Source organism: Molothrus ater, chromosome 2, assembly GCF_012460135.2.
Source record: "Molothrus ater isolate BHLD 08-10-18 breed brown headed cowbird chromosome 2, BPBGC_Mater_1.1, whole genome shotgun sequence".
NCBI classification, from domain to species: Eukaryota; Metazoa; Chordata; class Aves; order Passeriformes; family Icteridae; genus Molothrus; species Molothrus ater.
Genome location: NC_050479.2, coordinates 24,136,677 through 24,157,441, shown reverse-complemented (window position 1 = coordinate 24,157,441; position 20,765 = coordinate 24,136,677). Strand labels below are relative to the sequence as shown.

General features: G+C 37.1%; 1 protein-coding gene across 5 annotated transcripts in view; it reads right to left on the bottom strand.

Annotated features, from left to right (window-relative positions):
- The window catches only part of MYO16 (myosin XVI), a 357,892-nt gene that overhangs the window by 203,236 nt on the left and 133,891 nt on the right, over nt 1–20,765 (bottom strand). For all 5 annotated transcript variants that reach the window (XM_036381446.2, XM_036381432.2, XM_036381447.2 and 2 more), the window contains exon 5: nt 10,073–10,181. In XM_036381446.2, the coding sequence (XP_036237339.1) occupies nt 10,073–10,181 (109 nt within the window). The remainder of the gene's footprint in view (nt 1–10,072; nt 10,182–20,765) is intronic.

Genomic DNA, 20,765 nt, shown 5'->3' with positions numbered 1-20,765 from the left:
AGTATCAGCACTGATGTCAGGCAGGAATATAACCTAAAAGCTACAAAATAAATTACCTCTCACTGTTTAAGAAAATCGCCTAACAAGGCTGTTTCATGTGCTTTGGCTGTCTCACTCTCTGGCATATGGTTATAGAAGTGACAACCAAAAGGAATAGAAAGACCTCAGATAAATAATGCATTAGTAACTTTCCAAAAATGTCAGTGATAAAGAAATGCACGGCAAACAGAACTGAGGGTTGCTATTAAACACCTTTTTCTCACAAATGTCCAGTACAATGAAGTGTGCAAGGAGAACACCCATTCCTGGGATCAGTACAAAGAAAAGCACTGAAGCACTCTGGCAAACACCCATTGCACACACCCTCAGCAGCCACTCTTGCTGTAACATGCAGGTCTCATTTTCCAATGGGTTTTACATTCTTAAGGAGAGGTCAACAGCATTTTGTCTTGCAAACACAAATGTACGTTAAAAACTTGCAATGGCTTTGAGAAACCAATCTCTCTCCTCACACTTGAGTTTTTTCTCACTCTTATCTATATATCTGTCCTTCCTGCACAGAGCTGTAGATAAATCAAGGCTCTTCACCCCATGTATGATGAGCCTCTCTTACTCTTCTATAATTCAGGGGATACCACAGTTCAGAATTTGTATTTTTCTTCTGTGCAGCATAGAATAGGATGTTAAAAAAAATCATGATACCACTCTTTAAGTACTAATTTTAATTCATTGAAATATCTGAATGTATCTATTATTTTATTTGCTTAAAGTTTTAGAAGGACTTTTCTGGCTGCTTACTAGATATCTTGGTAAAAAGCATTATTTTTGTGAGATTACATTGTTCAATAGCCCTTGTGCACTTGGCATTATGTGAATCTGATTTTCAAAGGTCAGCTTATAAACAAATACATGCCAGCAACATTTACTATGCAAGAAGGGAAGCCAATATTTTCAGATTCTGCAAAAGAACATATACTTGCAAAATTATTGAAGCCCATAGCTCTAACTCACTGCAGCAGTACTGACTGGTTGTTCCTGGAGGGTTTTGCCTGTCTGCCTTTAAAGATATCATTACCTATGTTTAGTGAAGTATCTTTAGTTCCATAGACTGGCTTGGGTTGAAAGGAGCCTTAAAGGTCAATCTATTTCAACCACCCTCCTATGGGCAGGGTGACTGAACTAGAAAAAAACCTTTCACTAGACCAGGTTGCTTAGAGTCCCATCCAACCTGGCCTTGAGCACTCCCAAGGATGAGGCATCCACATCTTCTCTGGGCAACCTGTTCCTGTGCCTCACAGTAAGGAATTTCTTCATTTCTTCAATTCTTCATTTCTTCCACCATCCTCACAGTAAGGAATAAATAATATCTGAACTAAACTTACTCTCTTTCAGTTTAAAACTACTGTCCCTGTCTGGTGAGTACATGTCCATGTAAACAGTCTCTTTCCATCTTTCCTACAGGCTCCCTTCAGGTACTGGAAGGCTGCAACAAGGTCATGGCAAACCCTCTTTTCCAGGCTGAACAAGCACAATTCTCTCAGCCTTTCCTCATAGGAGAGATCCTCCATCCCTCCAGTGATCTTGTTGGCATCTCCTGTACTCATTGTGACAGCTCCATGTCCTTCCTGTGCTGGGAAGCCAGGAGCTGGATGCAGCACTGCAGGTGGGGTCTCACCAGAGTGGAGCAGAGGGGCAGAACCACCTCCCTTGTCCTGCTGCCCACACTGCTTTGGATGCTGTCCAAGGCACAGTTGGCTTTCTGGGCTGATTAGGTTTATCTCCTTCTAGTCTGAATATGCTATCAGAAGTGAAGTTCCCACCTCCTCCTCATGTAGATATCAGAGTGACAATTCTCCCACACTAGTGAACATGCTTTTATTCCTCTCTCTTCTACAATAAGGACATTGATGATCCTTTCAGCTAAAATTAGTTAAGTGAACTGTCTCTTAACTCGCATGAAAACAAAAATATCTTTTGCAATTTATTTTAAAAGGCTGACACAATTTAAAGGCTTAATATTAATGCATTCATTTGTGGACATGTAATGCATGTTTATTATTTTTTTTGTTATATTAATACTAGAACACAGAAGCAAAATAAGTATATCACTGTCTCTGGCTACTTCTGGTAAATATCATGTCTGAAATGAGATCATCACAGATGGTATTTCTACACTACAGATTTTACTGTAAGGTTTTAATATGCTATAGTTATTTTTTTGTGAGAGAGCAGTAAAAGCAGGCTACCCAACAAATGCAAGGGAGGCAGGAGCTGAGGATGAACACAGGCCAGGCAGGTCACCATCCTTGCTGACCAGGGCACAGTCCCACAATACCCAAAAAAGAAAATCGAGCAGGTCTGGTGATGGGAATCAGGGCTAACAGAAGTTCTGTGGTTGCCAGAAAAGCCTCCAGGGACAAATCCAAGTAAATCAGACGAAGCAAGGAGTCAAGTCAGTGGTCCAGGTTTAAGGTCAGCAAGGATCATGGCTGGGCACAGGCCTGCCTCAAGCAAGGACCTGAGACTAAATGTGGCTCCAGAGACAAAGGATGGATGAAAGATTATGACAGTGCTGCTCCCAGCTTTGCCTCCCAGCTTAGCTCCCTCCCATCCAACAGCCCCCAGGTCACAAGGCCACCACAGCTGGCCTTGAGCTCAGGCAGCCACGGCCCTGGGAGCAGGGATGGAGGTCACAGGGCCTGTGGGTGCACTGTGGGCACTGACAAGTTTTCCATCTTGATTAAGGTTATAATTTTAGGAATTCCATAAAAAAGTGAAAATATAGTTCTGATGGTAACGAAATAGATTTCTTGATAAGATGTTTAAAAGAATGCTGAAAGGGCATCCCCATTTTCTGATGTTCTTCACAATCTTTTTTCAAACCTTTGCAAAGCTTATTAGTCAAGTCTATTTTCCTTCTAGTATCTGTTAGAAAACTAGACCATAAACTATTTGCTATAATTTTAAATGTTAATTTCAGTGCCAAAAGTCTGAACAGTGAATTTAAAGGTTTTCCCTTTTATAGAAACATATGGGTGACATGCTGGAAATACAAAAATATTAAGAATCTAAGACTTCAAAGCCCCCCAAGAACTATAAAAAATTAAAAATTAAGGTAGCTCATTCACACTTATATTAGAAAACCCAAGGGCCAAAGGAAAATAAACATTGTCAACTATGAAATTTTCCAATGTGTCACATTTTCCATGTGCACCATTTTTGAAAGGACCTACTGAAACATTTCATTTATTCCTCTGTTCTCACTGGCAACACCAACACCTAACCCCTACCATCAATTAATCAGGTTCTCTTCAGAAAAAAAATTATTTTGTGTGTGATAATATTATGGGTAGGTGGTTCCCAATCAACAAGAATCAAAAGGAAAAAACTTTGAGCCACCCTGAGGCTGTTTTGTTTTGATTGCCTATTTTTCTGTCAACCGACTGCATCAATATTGTTGAAAGAAAATTAGTGAGCATAAATCAAGATCATGGTGCATATGGTTCTGAAACAGAAAATATATTAGAGAATTTAGTTTTAGCTGAAGCTTGCTGATCTTTAGTGCTTACAATCTGTATGTGTTGGCATTTTAGTGAGTTCTTGATGGAGTATATTAGCAATAATTCCTTAATATCTGTAAAATAGTTTAAAATATTAAAGTCTAGACCAGTATTTTTCTGAAATAATATTGATTTATATCCCTTTATTTTCTTGACTGCACTGAAGAAAATCTAAGAGTTTTTCTCCCGTCGTTGGATTACTAGATCTGTTCAAGGGTTTCTGTACCACAACCTCAACACTAAAACATTTTGGTGTACACATTCATTATTTTTAACTAACAACAAATAATCCAAATGAAAATACACACAGCTAGGATCTTCACTTTGATTCAGTTCTCACAAAAAGTGCCAGAGTATTGAGAAACACACAAGGAGATGTACTGTGCAGGTGTTGGCAGTTGTGGGGCTGTAGGGATGGGGTGTGTGGGGAGAGGCAGGGGCTGTCCTATCAGCTCTAGCAGACCCTCAGCAGCACACAGCTGAGCCTGCAACCAAGTATGGCAAAGCAGATAGACACTCCTAAAGGAGCTCCATACCTGAAAAAAAACCCAAAAAACAGAATGGAGTAAAGGAAAAGTGTGAAGAAGAAAAGGGACAGAGAGGGAGACTGCCAGGTACCAACTCCCCAGTGCCATGTGCTGCTTGGGAGGGTAGAAGAGTTTGGAGTGAAGTGAAAAGAGGGGAAGTGAAAAGTGAAAAGAGGGGAAGAAAAGTCTTGTCCTAATGTATGTCTTTCTGTTTTCCTCTACCTCAACTTATTCCAGTTGAGGAATTCACCAAGTTGAATCTGGTGAATGACTAATTTCACCAAGTTGAATCTGTTTAGCCTGTGACAGTAACTGGTAAGCAATCTTGCTGTCCTTTTCAGGAAGGGAATGGGTGAGCAGCTTTGTGGGAGCTTTTACTGCAACCACACCAGATTTTATGGATAACTTCAAATTAACTTACAGTTTAATTTTGGTATATCTTCCTATCACATTCTAGATTACTGTAAAGTGTCAGGTTTGCAGTAAACTTTTTCTTAATCCTTGCCCACTACTTTTCTAAATTAGATTTTTCTGCACATGTCATATGTCCCATATGTTGCTAACTGTTGGCTTCAGGGAAATTCTCCTTATTGTAGTAATTGACAAGTTGGCTATTTCTGGCTAATGTTAAAAGCTGTCTTCTGTGTAGGAATCTGTACTAACATTTAGCTTCTTTTTTTTTTTTTAATTCCTACCTACTGCTGCAAGGCAGTAAAATAAATTTATTTTTTCTATTTTGCAGCTGAAGAGTAAAGCTTAATTCCCTTGCTAGTAAAAATTTAACAAACAATGGTCTATATTTGCAAAATCTGCACATTATTTTAACTGATTTAAACCATACAAAGCCACCTGAATGGATGGGGCTTGCACATGATTTTTGCTCTATAGGCAGTTTTCTGAGACACCTGAATATGATCCTTTTAATATTCAGGGAACAAAACAGACCTATTATCCCCCCAGCTTGGAATAGCATAATAGATTTTGCTTAACTGCATGAAATCTCTGTTACCATCAAAGGTCAATAACCTTTAACCAGCTATTTTAAATTAATTTGCCCCCACAGAAACTGAATAATACTGTGTAAAACACTTTGCAGAAAAGCAATACCCATTTTTTCTCCTGTACCTGTTTCACAGTAGAAAAAGGAGTACCATCCGTACCTTTGGGTAGATATGTTATTTAAATATAGTCAATCTTCAAAAAATAAAACCACGACAGATGGTTTTCTTTTGCTTTAGTAATTATCTGTTACTGCATGAAACTCTCACTACACAACAGACAAGAAAGCCATTAAATTCGCTTTGAGATCCCTGTGGTATGTAGACAGTTCTTTTAAAAAAAAGTAAATGTCCAAATATTCTTTTCTCAGATTCAACAATAAGGCTGATGTTCTTGGAGTGCACAGTTGTCTTACTGAAAACTGAAGCCTGAGATCTTGGAGGACAAAAGAGAATATTTTCTTTGGAAATTAATTACAGTGAATGTGTCACCTCCTATGACTTGGCAAATACAGAATCAAGAACTATCTGTCAGTCAGTTTTAGTTTATAGCTGAGTCATGCAATCCACTATACAACTAAATACCAAGTAACAAAATAAACAAAAATGTTGCATTCCTCAAAGTATTAAATATTTAAAACAGCCTAATGGAAAAGGAGGAAACAAGAATCATATGCCAGGATCAGAGTTTCACTGACACAGTTCTACAATAGACCATTCTGCCTCCAGAAACACTGGCAGTCATTTAAAGTTTGATTGTTTTAAAATGCCATAAATGACTCAAAAGGTTTGCCTTAAAATTAAAACTGAAATTAATCAAAAGAAAAGTTATGGAAGGTGCTGGGTGGACTTTCTTGATGATTTCAATAATCAGTCAGGTAGGTTTAGAAGAAAGCAGGACAAATAGTGAAAAAATAATCACCCTTTTACATTATGCACAGAGTGCCTTTATGATGGGTATCTCCAATTGTCTGCTCTGTTTACGCTGGATATTAAGTTCTGCACCTTAAGACTGGTTCCAAGAGAGAAGTGGGTGGGAAGAAGAATGGAGTTTGTTATCAGAAACTGCACTTGTGCCCCCACATCCTACTCCTGGACTGTGTTGTCTGCAGTGGGCAGTGGGAGGGAGCTCTCCTTTGTTTTTTTGGTAGTTTTTTTAGCTAGCTGAGGCAGAGAAGTCCCCAGACTGTGCTTTTTCTTTTTCTTGGAACAGCCCTGCTCTGGACTGAAAACCCAGAAGAACATCAGGAGCTCACACCTGTGGCCCATCAGGGACATGGAATTTTCCAGTGCTGGAGGGATAAGAGACTGAGTGATAAGAGACTGAGTGAGCCAAGCTACATCCCATGACAAGGACTTTCTGCATTTGCCATCTCTTCAGAACAGCAAGAGGTTTTATTGTTTAATATTACTCATTTCATATGTTTCTGAATACTTTGCTTGTTAAATAAAGAGGTTTTTTCCACTTTTCTCCAAGCAATCTTTTCCTGAACAAGTTGGGGGAGGGGTCACTTGAATCTGCTTTCTAGAGGGCCCCCTTTCGAAGTTTCCTCCCACATTTGCCCTAAACCAGGACACGTTATTATTTTAATTTCACCTATGAAGGGAGACACTTCCTGAAAGTAAACAGTGAATGGATTTGAAGCTGAAGGTGTAAGAGGCAACAAAGAAAACTTCAAATGAAAACAAAATGAAAAGAAATTACATAAAGATGGATTAGCACTGGAATGGGAGCCTAGAGAGAAGTGGAATCTCAAGTCCCACCTGGCGTTCTCTCAGTTGGCCTTGCCTCGGCAGATGTTGAAATCCTTAAATAAGTCGTGACTTTATTTTCATAGCAAAACAGGAACACTAGTAACATGGAAAACCAATGACATCTTGGCACAGAACAAATATAACAGCTTTTACTGGTGTTTTCCTTGTAGCTGGTCAAATTAATAACCCTTCAGATCCTAATTCACGCCTCATTACAGATGCCTACCTTCAAAGCATCTCTTTGGCTCTAGGAAGTTTTGCTATAGAGTGGCTACCAGATATTAAATTTAGATAAATCAATCCAAATAGAGTCCTTGAGCTCATGAGCCCAATAGGCTTCTGAATGCCCCTTGGACATAATCTAATATGATACAGTTAAGCTGTTTCACACACTTTCCTAAGCATAAAGCAGGCTGCTGTATTTCCCTTCCATCCTCGATTAGAGATATCTTAAATGAAACTCACAACATGCCAGAATCATTACTCAACAGAAACAATGCTCTTTATATACAGAGAATGTGTACCTCAAATTGTGTTCTCTTAGGTAACTGAAGTCTGCTAATTTCTTTCTTCAGTCAATAATTACTTAATACAATGTAAGATTATTTATATAATGTAATATAATAGCAGAGGAAGCTAATTTCTGTACAGGAAAAGAGAATATTTTAATGAAATACTATTAATTTCCTTAGACTTCAGTAATAAAATCTCCACAAAATATCCTAATATGTTGTGTTCCATAACAGTAAAGTATATATCAAAGCTTTCTGGCAGTTCCTACATGATTACAATATTTTGTACTTGTGATACTCCTGTGCCCTAACAGATCATTTACAAGCAGAACTCAAAGAACTAACTCCAGTCACTGTTTTAAAATAAATAAATCATTAAAGGCATCCAAGGCTATTGTTATCACTTATGGCTCCAGGCCTTCTGCAGAGTAAATTAAGTTACTTCAAACAATGAAGAGCAATTCAGTCACTAAGATCTCTAGTGAAATTAAACAGATACAGTAAACTACCACAGTAGTAAAATCTGTAAGAAGTTGTATACATACTAGACTTCTAAGAACTCTAATGTTTCCAATTAACAATGTTTTCTGTGGTTTCAAAGTTACTTGTTCCAGTCTTACTTTGTTTCATCAACATAGATTGATAGCTTCTGCTTTTCTCATTAGCTAAGCTATAAAGCACCTAATTTTACTTTTCTCTGTGATCTCCGCAATTAGAGGCAATGATTAAGATAGTCTACTACACACAAATCTCTTCTTAATATTGTAAACCAGGATGCACAACTGAATGGAGAATTGAAACATGAAAATGAAATTAAAACATTCTAGGAATGTAGGGAAGTTCAGAGAATAGGGAAATATTCCTTATACATTGTATTTAAAGGCTGAGACTTTGGTTTGGTGTTTCTCAATACTGCAGGCCAAAGATGGTATTGACTACAGCATCACCTAATCTTGTATAAAGAGACTTGGCCCTGACCTTGCTCTGTGTTGATGTATTCATACGCAGGTGTGCATGGGGATTGCTGCCGCAAGAACTTCACCAAAACAATGCACAGAGAAACACTGAGGCTGGGAAATTCAAAGTAATTCATACTTACTCATAGATCTTAATTTAATTCAAGAATCTCCTCCTCAGTTACTATTAATCTTGGTAGGCTATACAAATATTTCATAGGTATTAACTAAATTTCAAAAGTCAAGTGCAAAATAAGGATACTTTGAGCTGCCTATTGTTACAAGAATACTACTAGCAGACGAAGAAAAGTTGATGAGCATTTTGACACTGATCATCTCAAAGCCAGCTCTTCATGCACTACTGCAGTTAAGGGGTAGGATTCATCTATCCTGACAATCTAACCCTAAAGCTTGTCAAATTAAGTTCTTATTAGTCAGCAGAAAGAAACAGTCCTGGAAGTCAGTTCTCCTCACCTTGCCAGGTTAGAAAGAGATGAAACAACGCATGCATTTCCTCTTTCTCTCTATTGACCTAAAGGTCTGGATGATTAACTTAAGCTTGTCTACCTAAAGTCAGTAGAGGTAGATGTCACCTTCAAAATATTTAAGTTTTTTAATTTGGTAACTTCTAACACTCATAGAATCACTGTTTAATTAGGAATAGTGCCTATCTTACCTACTGTAAAAGAGATATCACTATAAGCAGACCATATCTTGTATGCTACAAGAATTTTGCATATTACCTGTTAAATGCGAGTCAAAGTATTTGGAACATTTAGACAACAAATATCTGTGTTTTTAAATGCAATCAAGCTTTTAGAAGCTAATAGCTGCTTTACCATTAGAAAAATCCAAAACCAGAGCTGCGAAGACACTGCCACACACTGAGGAAACAAAATTATAAAACATGCAATACACTGGATGTGTGCAGTATAGGACCTGACACTATGATTTCCTTGACATTTTCCTTAAGTGTTCATTAACAGAATATAATTTAACTTAGTTTATGCTAAAAAAGGTTCCTTATATGGAGACAATGTTGAAAATACAAATTTTTACATTATTGCTCATTATATTTGCTCAATGCCTTTTCCTCAGTGTTAAGATGAGCCACATACAATGTTAAGACAACCCCTCATAGTCAAAAACAATGCTAGAAATCTCACTTCAGCTCATATCTAAGTTTGGAACTGATGAGCAACAAATCCAGTTTTTCCCATACAAGTCCTGTCATCTATAACATATTTAGCATAATTCATAATATAAACCTCCCTACAGTATTTTCACAATTAAAAAAACCCTAAACCAACACTAATATTTCTGAATGAGAGATAAAGTATCATATGCATTTTCATTCAAATTATTTGTAAAGATTTATTTATTTAGCACTTGAAAAAAGTATTCTTTAAGACTATAGATGGGAAATGAAACAAAATGTGAAACCTAGTCCTTGAATAGTTAAATTAGTTGTTTTAAAAGCTTCTGTATTGCTGCAGTTTCTCCATTTTGAATTTACATTCTAATATCTCCATACAAAAGGTCAAAAGGAGTTTTGACAATGACAACTGCCATTAACCTTTGTTAGTTGTTCCAATTTAAACGCACTGAAAACATTTGTGGTTCCAAATCATCTTCCTCCCCTTCATCCCCAAACTGATATAGTTCAATTGGCTTTGGTGTGACTTCCATCTGATCAATACACATCCTTATTATTTTTATGACATGTTCAATAAAAGCATTCCAAAAGCTAAAGAGCTGACTTACCATTTTCTTCCAAGTACATCAGAAGGATGCTGCTAGATTCAGTCCCTTCTACAGCATAATCAAGTGCAATATTTCCATTAACATCTTGCAGAAGCACATTTGCTCCAGCCTACAGACGAGAATTAAAAGCACTTTAGGTTTTTGCACTGAAATCTCAAAACACAACTGGGGTTCTTACATGATCCTATTCAAAAACATTTCAAAGCTGGGGTTCTTAGGCAGCAGGCTGATTATAACCTGAAACAAAACCAAACACACAAAAAGGCAAAGACAAAATGAAGGACTCATGAATGTCAAAAAGGCTGCCTTTGTTTGAAACAGCTGACACTGTTGCCACACTGGCTGTCCAGTCTGGCTTTGCTACACAGATGTCTGAGTTGCTCATGGGTGAGTTTTGCAACCACCACCATTTGCAGCAAAACACTTTAAAGTCAGCTGTCACTGACTACAGTTCGCCTTAAAACACTCCACCAGTAACCAGCAGTGGTCAAGAGCTGCCTGACAAGCAGCACAGACACCCTGCAGCAGGGATGGGCAGACAGCTGGCCTGGGTAACCTTTGTCAGCTGGCCTGACCTCTTCAGGCCCCATCCATCAATCCAACCTCAAAGAGAACTATCCACTGCTAAATGAAATTGCCATTTGTCACCAACTGGAGACAATGAAAATGAGCTTGATCATTTCATCTGTAGTCTCTAAAGAAGCCAGGCTGAAGCCAGGCTGAAATTTCTCTAAGTTTCACTCAAAATTCAATATAAATGAGTGACAACTAAGAAGAGCCCTTGGGGTTGTGGGGTGGTAAAATGAACAGATTCATGAGAAGCTTGAAAAAAAACCAAACCTACCACCATGATTATATTTTTTATATTAAAGATTGTTAATGTAAGAATCTGTAGGAAAATATATTTTTTTAAGTAAAAAAGCTGTCATTCTTGAAAATATCATAAATGTCTGGTAGACATAGAAGCTTACATTACCAGTGTTACATTACTAGTGTTACAGCATTAGAAGTTACATTACTAGTGAATTGCCATGTATCTTCTTTAAGAGGTAACATTAATTAATTTTAAATTCTCTCTATGGCTTTTAATGGCAAGGAATTATGAAATAAGTGTGACCTCAGGTAAATTTAATTACTTTTTTAACAGCTTGTATGATAAAGAGTTTAATAAAAATGAGAAGTGCCAAGGACTGCCTTTCTTAAAACCACAGCAGCAGAGGTCAAATGCAATATCAAATTATTAATAGAAGACATGACTGCTTTTTTCAGGAGCTTTTTCTGTAAGTATTGTATCAAAGAAAAATTTGCAGTAGGCTCGGGTTCTGGCTCAGCTGGTATAATGATACAAAAAATGACCAAATTCACGTAACCTTTATGTTATCAAACTTGAAGCTGAACTGTTAGTCTGAGGTGATCTGAGTTTCCTACACAGCGACCAGGGGATAGACAGACATCAAAAATTATTCACCTCAGCTGTGTCAAACATCTCTTACATCCTATTTGAACACATTCTATGCAGCAAAATAATCTGTCCTCCTACAAAACACACTACTTTCTTCTAGCTTTATCTTGTTGCACTGACTGTAAGGGGAGCCCAGAGAGCAAATTTTGATTAGATGTATTTCTTCTGAATTTTTAAATGAAATTAGATGACAGGATTTGACTTTCATGCTTAATGAAAAGGAATGGAAGGAGACAAAAGCGTAAAATCTTACATTCATTATAGTGCTATGAAAATAAATTTCTACTGTCTGTCCTGCCAGATAAAATCAAAAAGATGGTAGGAAATCAAATAAAGGGTGAATTTGAAGATCATATTATCTTTAGGGGATAGTTTAGCAACTATTTATTGCACTTGTTCCACTACTAGGAAGTATGATTTTTGTTTTTCTTTCTACTCACTGACCCATGAGAGTTTGTTGGTGAAGGTAGAATTATGAAAGCAAAACAATTTATATCTCATTACTTTGCATATAACAAAAACCCACAAAATCTTTCTGGTATAGATTCTTCCTTGCACACAGATAATCTCCAGGTAATGTCAAAAGACCATTTTATTCCTTGTTAAGAAACCAAAAGACCTTTGACGTATCAAATTCAGGAAAAGTAGGATAATTACTTTGGTCAGCAGCACACTTTTAATTCATTTCTAATATGTAATATCACAGAAGGAAGGATACAATATGGAATTACTCATCTCCAAGTAATTTTATTGGGTATTTCTATATTAATAGCTTGAGAAATGTTTGCAATGCTCACAAACAGTTTATTTAATGAGTTAAATAATAGGCATTTTTAATATGGTGTATCATCCCTGCCTCCCAGCTCTGCACCATCAATGAGCTTACTGGGGCTGTGCTCTGTCTCACTGCCCACACCAGGAATCTAGACCTTGAACAGGACTAGACCACTACTAACCAGTGGCTACAGCACTAGTGTGGAGCACATTGCAAACATCACAGATTTTGTACCTTAGTTTAGATTCAGATGACCAGAACTGTGCAAATGAACTTGAGTGCTCTGTTACATATACAACCTTGTAGGCCAGACAATAAGAAACCCAGATGTGACTAGAGACAGAATTCAGATTATCCGAATATAGTCCTACTTTGCTCTTAGGTTTCTGCTCACAGCTCTTGAAGGAAACATGAGGAAAACAGTCCCCATGCTGCTGATATTGCTTTCCAAATTTACATGCATACCTTGTTTATTTTCTAAATGCTATTCCATATTTATTCCATTTCAATACAACCCACTTGAATTCTGCATGTGGTGCTCAATGTATGTGAAAAGTTACTGGCTTATTTATTCTCAACACATCATCATTCTCAAGTCATTTCTCAATAAAAAGAAATCTTTTACAAAATTTTATGTACTATATGCTGTATATACAAAATATTTTTGAGATAATTATTTGTCTGCAATGATACATTGTTTCTATTTTAGTAAGACTACAGAGGGAACATCTTTAAATATATTACCTTAAGGTGTTTCTAAAGAGACCAGGTTAAATAACACCAAATGCAAAATGCAGCTGAAGTGCATTTGTGCTATGCAGAATGATATCCATATGTAGATACAGCAAGAGAGATTGAACTCTGGTGATCAATAATTACTGAGTAGACTTTACCAGATTTACATAATATTCCCACATAATCAGAAATCTGAGCCTGCTGCCAAAGAAAAAATACCTTTGGCTAATGAAAGGATAAAAGATTTCCTTTCTGGCTCCAGCAATGATGATTCAAAATACTTCAATTTTTATTAGGATCACATTAGTTTGTATTTTTAATTTATGTTTTAATTTCTGTAGAATCTCTGATATTTTCAATGTTTTAATTTCATAAAACCAGAGTAGAATAGCTAATTTCCAAATAAAGTGGAGTCCCTTAAGATTAGCTAGAGAGCTCAGGAGCAATATTGTTGACATAGGTCAGATCTGCACAGTTCCACAATACTAATCTATGTGCATGCCCACATTTTTTACCAACATGATGCAGTTTAAGACAGTTTCCCACTCAGTGGAAGAGAGATGAGCAACTTCAGATTCAGTGTAGAGTACATGACACACTACATCTCCACTGCAACTTATCCCATGATCACATCTTTGCACAAATAAACTTGGGGCTGATTTAAGATAGTACAAAGAACACTGCTTTTGCTTAACAGGATGCTGTAGGAGCTAAACTCTTCCTCCCCAAATCATGTTCCAGAAGATGGGGAAAGGACCAAATAGCTTCTGAAGTCTAAGCACTACTGGAAGTTTTGATTTGCAAGAATTTACAAGAACTAGCAACTGCATGACATCATCACACATGGACAGTCCTCTACAGTGCTCTGTCCCTATAGAAGCTACCCCTTGGCCCTTGGGACAGAAACCCAAGTATAAATGCAGTCACAAACTCTTAAGACTGTGTTGCTGCAGCTGTATTCAGTGGATCAATGTCCAAATTCCCACTGCTAAGCTAAAAGTTGAGTTTAGTCCACATTCTGCAGTTAGGAAGCCTAATTAGTGATATTGTTAACTCAGAGGCAATCAATAAATAATCAATCTCTCAACCTATCTTTTTTTTTAATAATTAACTGATTCTAAAAATCAATTTATCATGCAGAGGGGCAATTTTTTCATTAAGCATTTAATTTTTTAGAAAGTCTTAAGACTTCCTTCTGTACTATTTGTTATCTGACCAATATTCCTTCCTACTCTTTCTTATTTCTAGTGCTGTGATGCAACTTATTATTCCCAAATGAAAAATATGTCTACTACCATTACTCAAAAAAAAAAAGAGCAAGGGCCCAGGAATCTCCATTCTGAGGAATGGGTCCTTATTTAAAGATTTAAAATTCTTTATTTCCTTCTGTGTCTCTGAAATCCACAATATTTTTTGCATTGGCAGTCTAACTTTATCAGGATAGGTGAAAACCATATGAAAAGCTGTGGGCTTAGACTTTCTCCAGCCATCTCCAGTGTTCAAGGAGAGATCTAACCACTGGGTTGTATGTCCAGAAACTCAATGCCATCACAACAATATGGACAGGAGTGTAATCTGATTTAGGCATTGTTTGAGGTCTCCTAACTTACCAAGGTTCCCCAGGGACTTGGGAGAGATTTGGGCATTTCTCAGCCTAGGTACTGCCTCTTGCTTACCTTCCCAGCTAGGATGTCAAAGATTTTGCACCCAAACATTGTGGTCAGAAGGGCTTCCTGGTGGAACTACTTTCTGAACCAGAGTCAGCATCAATCCACTTTAGGTGGAAATTGGGCAGATTCCTGAAAGTCTGACTATGATTCAATGAAATTCTTGAAATCCTTTCTTCTGTCACATACCTTAAATTATTCTCTCAAACCAGTGGGCCATGCAGGTTATTTAAACATTTGAAAACACTAAGTAATTTAGATTTATTCATATAGTAGAAAGTCCCAGGTGCATTATAAAATATTTGTAATACAGAAATGATGACCCAGCAATTGCCTCTGTCTCCTAGGATTACCACCATTGGCTTAATGAGCTTTTAAGAAGGCAATGAAAAACACAGTAGACTCTGAGGAATATGTGAATGTGTGTGGATATTTAAAAAAAAAAAGAAAAAAAAATGAGAGAGGCAGAAAAAAAATTAATACACCTGTTGCTATGGAAAAAAAAGCAAAACCAAAATTTTCTCCTAATAGGAGGCTTCTACACAGTTCTTACAATGGTTCAATTGTTCTACAATATGCTAGCTGGGTGCAAATTGTGCAGTCACCTGTCAATCCCATCACAAAACCTGACTTTTTTATACCTACTTATATTCTTATATTAGTAATCTATTTTATTCAATTCCACATATTCTGTGGGATCTCAGCACATCGTTCCTGATGTCCAGAGATGCCAGGAGAACCCTTGGGGGTCTCAGAAATCCTGGAATGTTGCCAAGAGTGTTTGGTGGCTTGATTTTGATCCATCCACAGAAGTGACAAGAATTTGAGGACATGAGAATCACTTTAGAGTGAAGGGTGTAAAAGGGACACATTTATAGGGTGAAATATAAACTTTAAGGTTTTTGGTACAGGGGGGTTATGGAGACAAGATGGAGGGATCAGGGCGTGTCTCGTCCTTCTTCTTTCTTCTTCTTGTCCTCCATCTCCTGTGGTGATGTTGGCACTTGGGGATTGGTTTATGGTGAAGGTGTACTTGCTAACAAGGATGAAAAGTATTGGAAAATAAAGGTAAATATCATGTACGTAGATATTAGTATAAAAAGACATGACCGCCCGTGGGTGGTCAGAGTGCCCTTGGCTGCCTTGCAGGTCAGACCTCTGTTGGGCAGACAGAAAATTTTGTAGATAAGAAACAATAAACAATCTGAAGATCGAAAAGCTGAAGAGTCCAGACTCATCCTTTGAAACGCGTGCCACCCAAGAACCACCCTACCCGTGTCGGGGCAGAGACAGACAGCCGAACCCGACAATATTCCATATATATATAATGGTATAGACTTATATACATGCAAATATAGAAGCATGTATATAGTATTCTCTCATCTATGTTCATCAATTTCCTGCAGGGATAGGCTAGCATTTTTCCATTAACAGCTTGAACACTTCACTTTTTCATATTTTTTTTAAATATAACCACATAACTTACAAACCACACAATTTTTTAAATGTTATTAACCAAGATTAAATGTAATTCTTCATAAAACATTAGTGGCATTTCACTTCCTATGACACGTGCAGTTAAGTTTTCCCCCCTCCATTGACCTCTTTTTTCAAATTAATTCCATGAAAATGTTTTGCTCGTTGAAGGACAGCCAAGGTTTACACATACACACACCTGCATCACCTGCATGTTCTCATGTATGCCACAGCTACTGTGCTAATCCTACCTCCTTGCCAAAGCCCTTAGTACACAAACAGTTACAAAGAAAGCAAAAGTAATCAGGATATAAAGCTCTATTAGTTTGAGAATAAGGAAACATGCAGGAAATCCCACATGCTCATGGCTCTCTGGTGCCCTGCAACCTTGCTCTCTAACCTCAATGGCTTGCATTAATTTTCATTCAAGATACCAAATCCCACAAATGTAGCTGTCTCCTCTTTGTGGCTACTATTAGACTTATTGAATCTTATTCCTTAACAAAGCAAAAGGAATAAAGTTGCTCTACACAGTGTTGTGGTTTAGGTCATTAGCACTGGATACCACTTTACACAAATTCACGATGCTGAACAGATGAGGAACAGCTCGCACGGCAAGCTAAAAAAAAAAAAAAAGCTGAAGACTTCACCACATTAGGAAACCACGACGAAGAAATAAAAAATTAAGTGAGATTGAGCAGCTGCTCTCAGTTCAAAAGCATGTCTTCCCTCCAACTCACTTCAACAACAGATTTTCTGCAGGCAGAATATTACTTCACAGAAATCACAATACAGCTACTAAAGAGCTGGGGAAAAACGTGATTACAATTATAGATCCTCCACTGACAGTTCCCCTACCTGCTGCCATCATAATTGAGTTTTGCCTGCTTAAGTAAGAAGAAAACTTGCAGACACAAGCTGAGTAGCCTCTTTTAGATTCTCTTTATGAGCAAAAAACAATCTAGAAAATATTTCACTAAATCTAAATATTGTCTCTCAGAACACTGATTGCAGACTTAATACTTTCATTTTAACTTTTCTCCACATAAACCTTTAAGGAAGACCCTTCCCCATGACACCATGGATTCTTAAGATATTTGGGAGATAGATAACCAATATCTACACTGCAGAGGAAATAAAAGATTCCTGTTCCAGAATAAAATATCAAAAGAAACCCATGAAAAGGGACTAGAAATCTACCATGAAGGATACCTATTTATAAATATTTACTTTTACTTCTCCCCCCCTAGACTTGATAAAGAAATGGAAAGGGATCACAAACATTTATAAGCTATCTACAAAGATATGGAAGTTCAGTACAGCCCATGGCAAACGGTACAGTCACCTCAAAGCTGTTCTAGCTGCAGTTTTGGCTTATTGACCCTTAATGTAGATTGCCAAAAGAAAAGAAAAAAAAAAAAAAGACAGTATACTTCCCTTGTGGAAGACAAGAGTGTGTCTGATGGAAAATCATTCTCCAAATAGGAATATCTGCAGCACAGCTAACCCTAGCAGCCTCCTTCCTTTCATACATCTTGAAGAAAAACAAGTGGAAATTTCACCTGTACAAAAGCAATCCTTTAAAATCCCATTCTTCATCCTTCATCAGGCAATTTCCATCACTGCAGTCTGTGGGGAACACACCCGATATTTTATTAAATGGGAATTTCAGTAACTCCAGACTGATGACTTGAACTTCAAAGTATTATGTTTTACAAATAATAAACCACGTCTTCTCTTGGGCAGTTAAGTTACTTGCAGTTAGTTAAATTCCACATCAAAACACCACCATCCCTCAACCATAAAGTATGCCATAACTTTTCCAAAATAAAAGGTTTTCATCAATAAATTCTTATGCATTTAAACCTGAACTCCTAAAAGCATTGAAGAAATGCAAACAGGGGCCTCATTAAGTCTGAAAATATTTTCTTCCTTTCTTTACAGAGTGTCTCTTAGCAAAGTAACTAGGACCCAAACTCCATATCTATACATATAAATTAAGAACTAAAATCTGTGGATTACAAATAAAAGTAACAACTGTTAGGTACACTAACAAATGTTTCATGCATGCCTTACTTGGGCTTGTGTAGCTATAGAGAAAATGCAGGGAACAAATCCTCCTGCTCAGCTGATTTCCTTGATTGTAGGGCAACATGTTAAGGTGTATTCAGGAAAACAAATTCTCCCTTAATACAAATAGAAAAGCCTCTCACTTCCTTTTACATGGACTTGCAGAGGGCACAGCTCTGCAAACTGACCCAGCACACCATTTACAGGATTACTTCCATAACCTTGAATCAATGGTTACCTGCAGCAGGAGTTTCCACCTCTCACACAGGAAAGGCTGCAATATTACTGTCTTCAGTATTTTCTCTATTTCAGGGCTTTCAACTCTGTAAGAGTTGCTACTGTCTATAAATCCACGCCTGTCACATTACCAAAACTTTTATTTCACAGGGAGTAGGAACTGTCTGCCATCTGGATGAGCTTAACTTGTGATATAATAAAGGTCTGAATTCATTTTCAGCATGCCTGATCCCACCCACATCATAAAAACACAAACACAAAGCTCAATCCCTTATGTCTGTGACAACACAGCCTACAGAATCAAAGCTGAATTCAGAGCTTTATAAGTGCCCTCCAGGCATATAAAATAGACTGAAAAGGATAAAACACATTTCTCCAAAAAAGCACTCTCAATAAATCAGGAGAGGATGCAGTGCTGAAAATTTTATGCTAATACTTTTATGTAAATGCTAAAATAGATGCATTTGTATTACCACAAATTTATGTTATGCCACTATTACTCACATATTTCTATCATGGGTACATGCTAAACTAGTCAAGGAATGATCATATAAATGTAGTTTGATATTCATTCATCCTTGTATAAGTAAAATATTTCAGCTGCACTGTGGATCAAAGTTCTTTAATTCATGGCTCTTCTGGGTTCCATGTTGCAAAAATGGGCACCAAAATCTGAATACACAACTTAACTCCTCATCAAAACAGACTTTCTTTCTTGTTATAGTCTAGAAAATAAGATTTAAGGGTGCATGCCAGTGTGCATAATGAACATCATAGTGTTCCAAAAATCCCAGGCGTGGGTAATGACATGCTGGGTAAAAAGGGATAAAAGTATGTGCCAATACAGTGTCTGTTCATAAAAAACATCCTATATTTGCATATATAGGATCACCGATGCCTACAAAAATCCCCAATTTTATTTGAAAATGTTCTTCTTGATTGTTGCATTACTTCACAAAATAGTAAAAAACGTAGTATTTTAAAATTGCCAAAGTTCCACAACCATTTTGGCAACCGTTTAGTTCATGAATAAAGCATTTTTCTCCTTAAACTAATAGAATGTAGGCAATGTCAGTTCACAGAAAAGATTTTCAGTAGAGTTAAAAAAAAAAACCAAGGCTGTCATGGCACATAGTACAGATTGCTTGACAGGCATAGTCTGTTTGACTAATGCATGCAGAAGATAAAAGAATTAGCACTGATGACTGAAAATGAAAGACCAACATTTTCCCATCTGTTTGTGCACCATGGGGACTTAAATTCCACCCATCAGCTGGAAGGCATGAAAAAGGCAAAGAAAATCCCACTCAGTTCCAGTCCTGAACACTTCTGAAAACACTCTAGAAGTGTAGCATGTTTGCAACAGCATCTTTCAAAGTAAAATACAACTAAGCATGCAGTTCTGAAATAAAAAGTTAAAACCTACTTATCCTGAAATGGTCAAATAAAAAGTAATGTACATTCCTCAAGTTACCACTACTGCCATGTCCTAGAACTACAAAATTCTTGAGGATTGGGGAACACTCCATTAATTCTAAAGGCATACAGATTTGTACTTGGATCTTAATCAGACAGCAAGTTGTCTTTCATGGTGGTTCTTCAAATTCTGAATCCTAATACAAACCACCAAGGTTTCTTGGAATTTAATGTCTTAATTTCTAAGCTAAATATAATCTGATTTCCTTGACTTAGCTTTGCTTCAAGCAATTATTCTTATTTCCTCTCTTCTCCCACACAAATATCTGGAAATGCTGAGTATCATCCAGCTAGTTTGACTAGAAATTGCAAGAACAGAATTATTTTTGTTATATCCATTTCTGTTTCTTAACTTCCATACTTTATTCTGAAGTTTTTCAACAACTTCAACTGATCATTCTTAATGTCATGAAAATCTCTACCTCAAATGCATGGCTAAATTTTGCCATACAATTTGAACATTAATTGCCTCAGCCTCAGTGTGTCTTCAGATGTAATCACTGCTGGTTTTATATCTGTGAGGAAATAGGCCTTAAAAAAATACTTTTTCTCTTGCTTTTATTGGCTAGGTGTGCATTCAGGCATGAGACAGTTTTGTTTAGCCACAGTGTAGGGCAAATGAATCTACAGTTTCTGGTGTGACAGGCCATGAGCAGGACATATTCAGTTCTAGGGCTCTCACATAACTATGAGTTTAAACATCCAGTTATCCAGTCTCTGCACATATGCTTTATTCAACCAGAAATTACAGGAACCAGTCTTACTCTCAAGATATGCACTTGTCTTCATGCATTA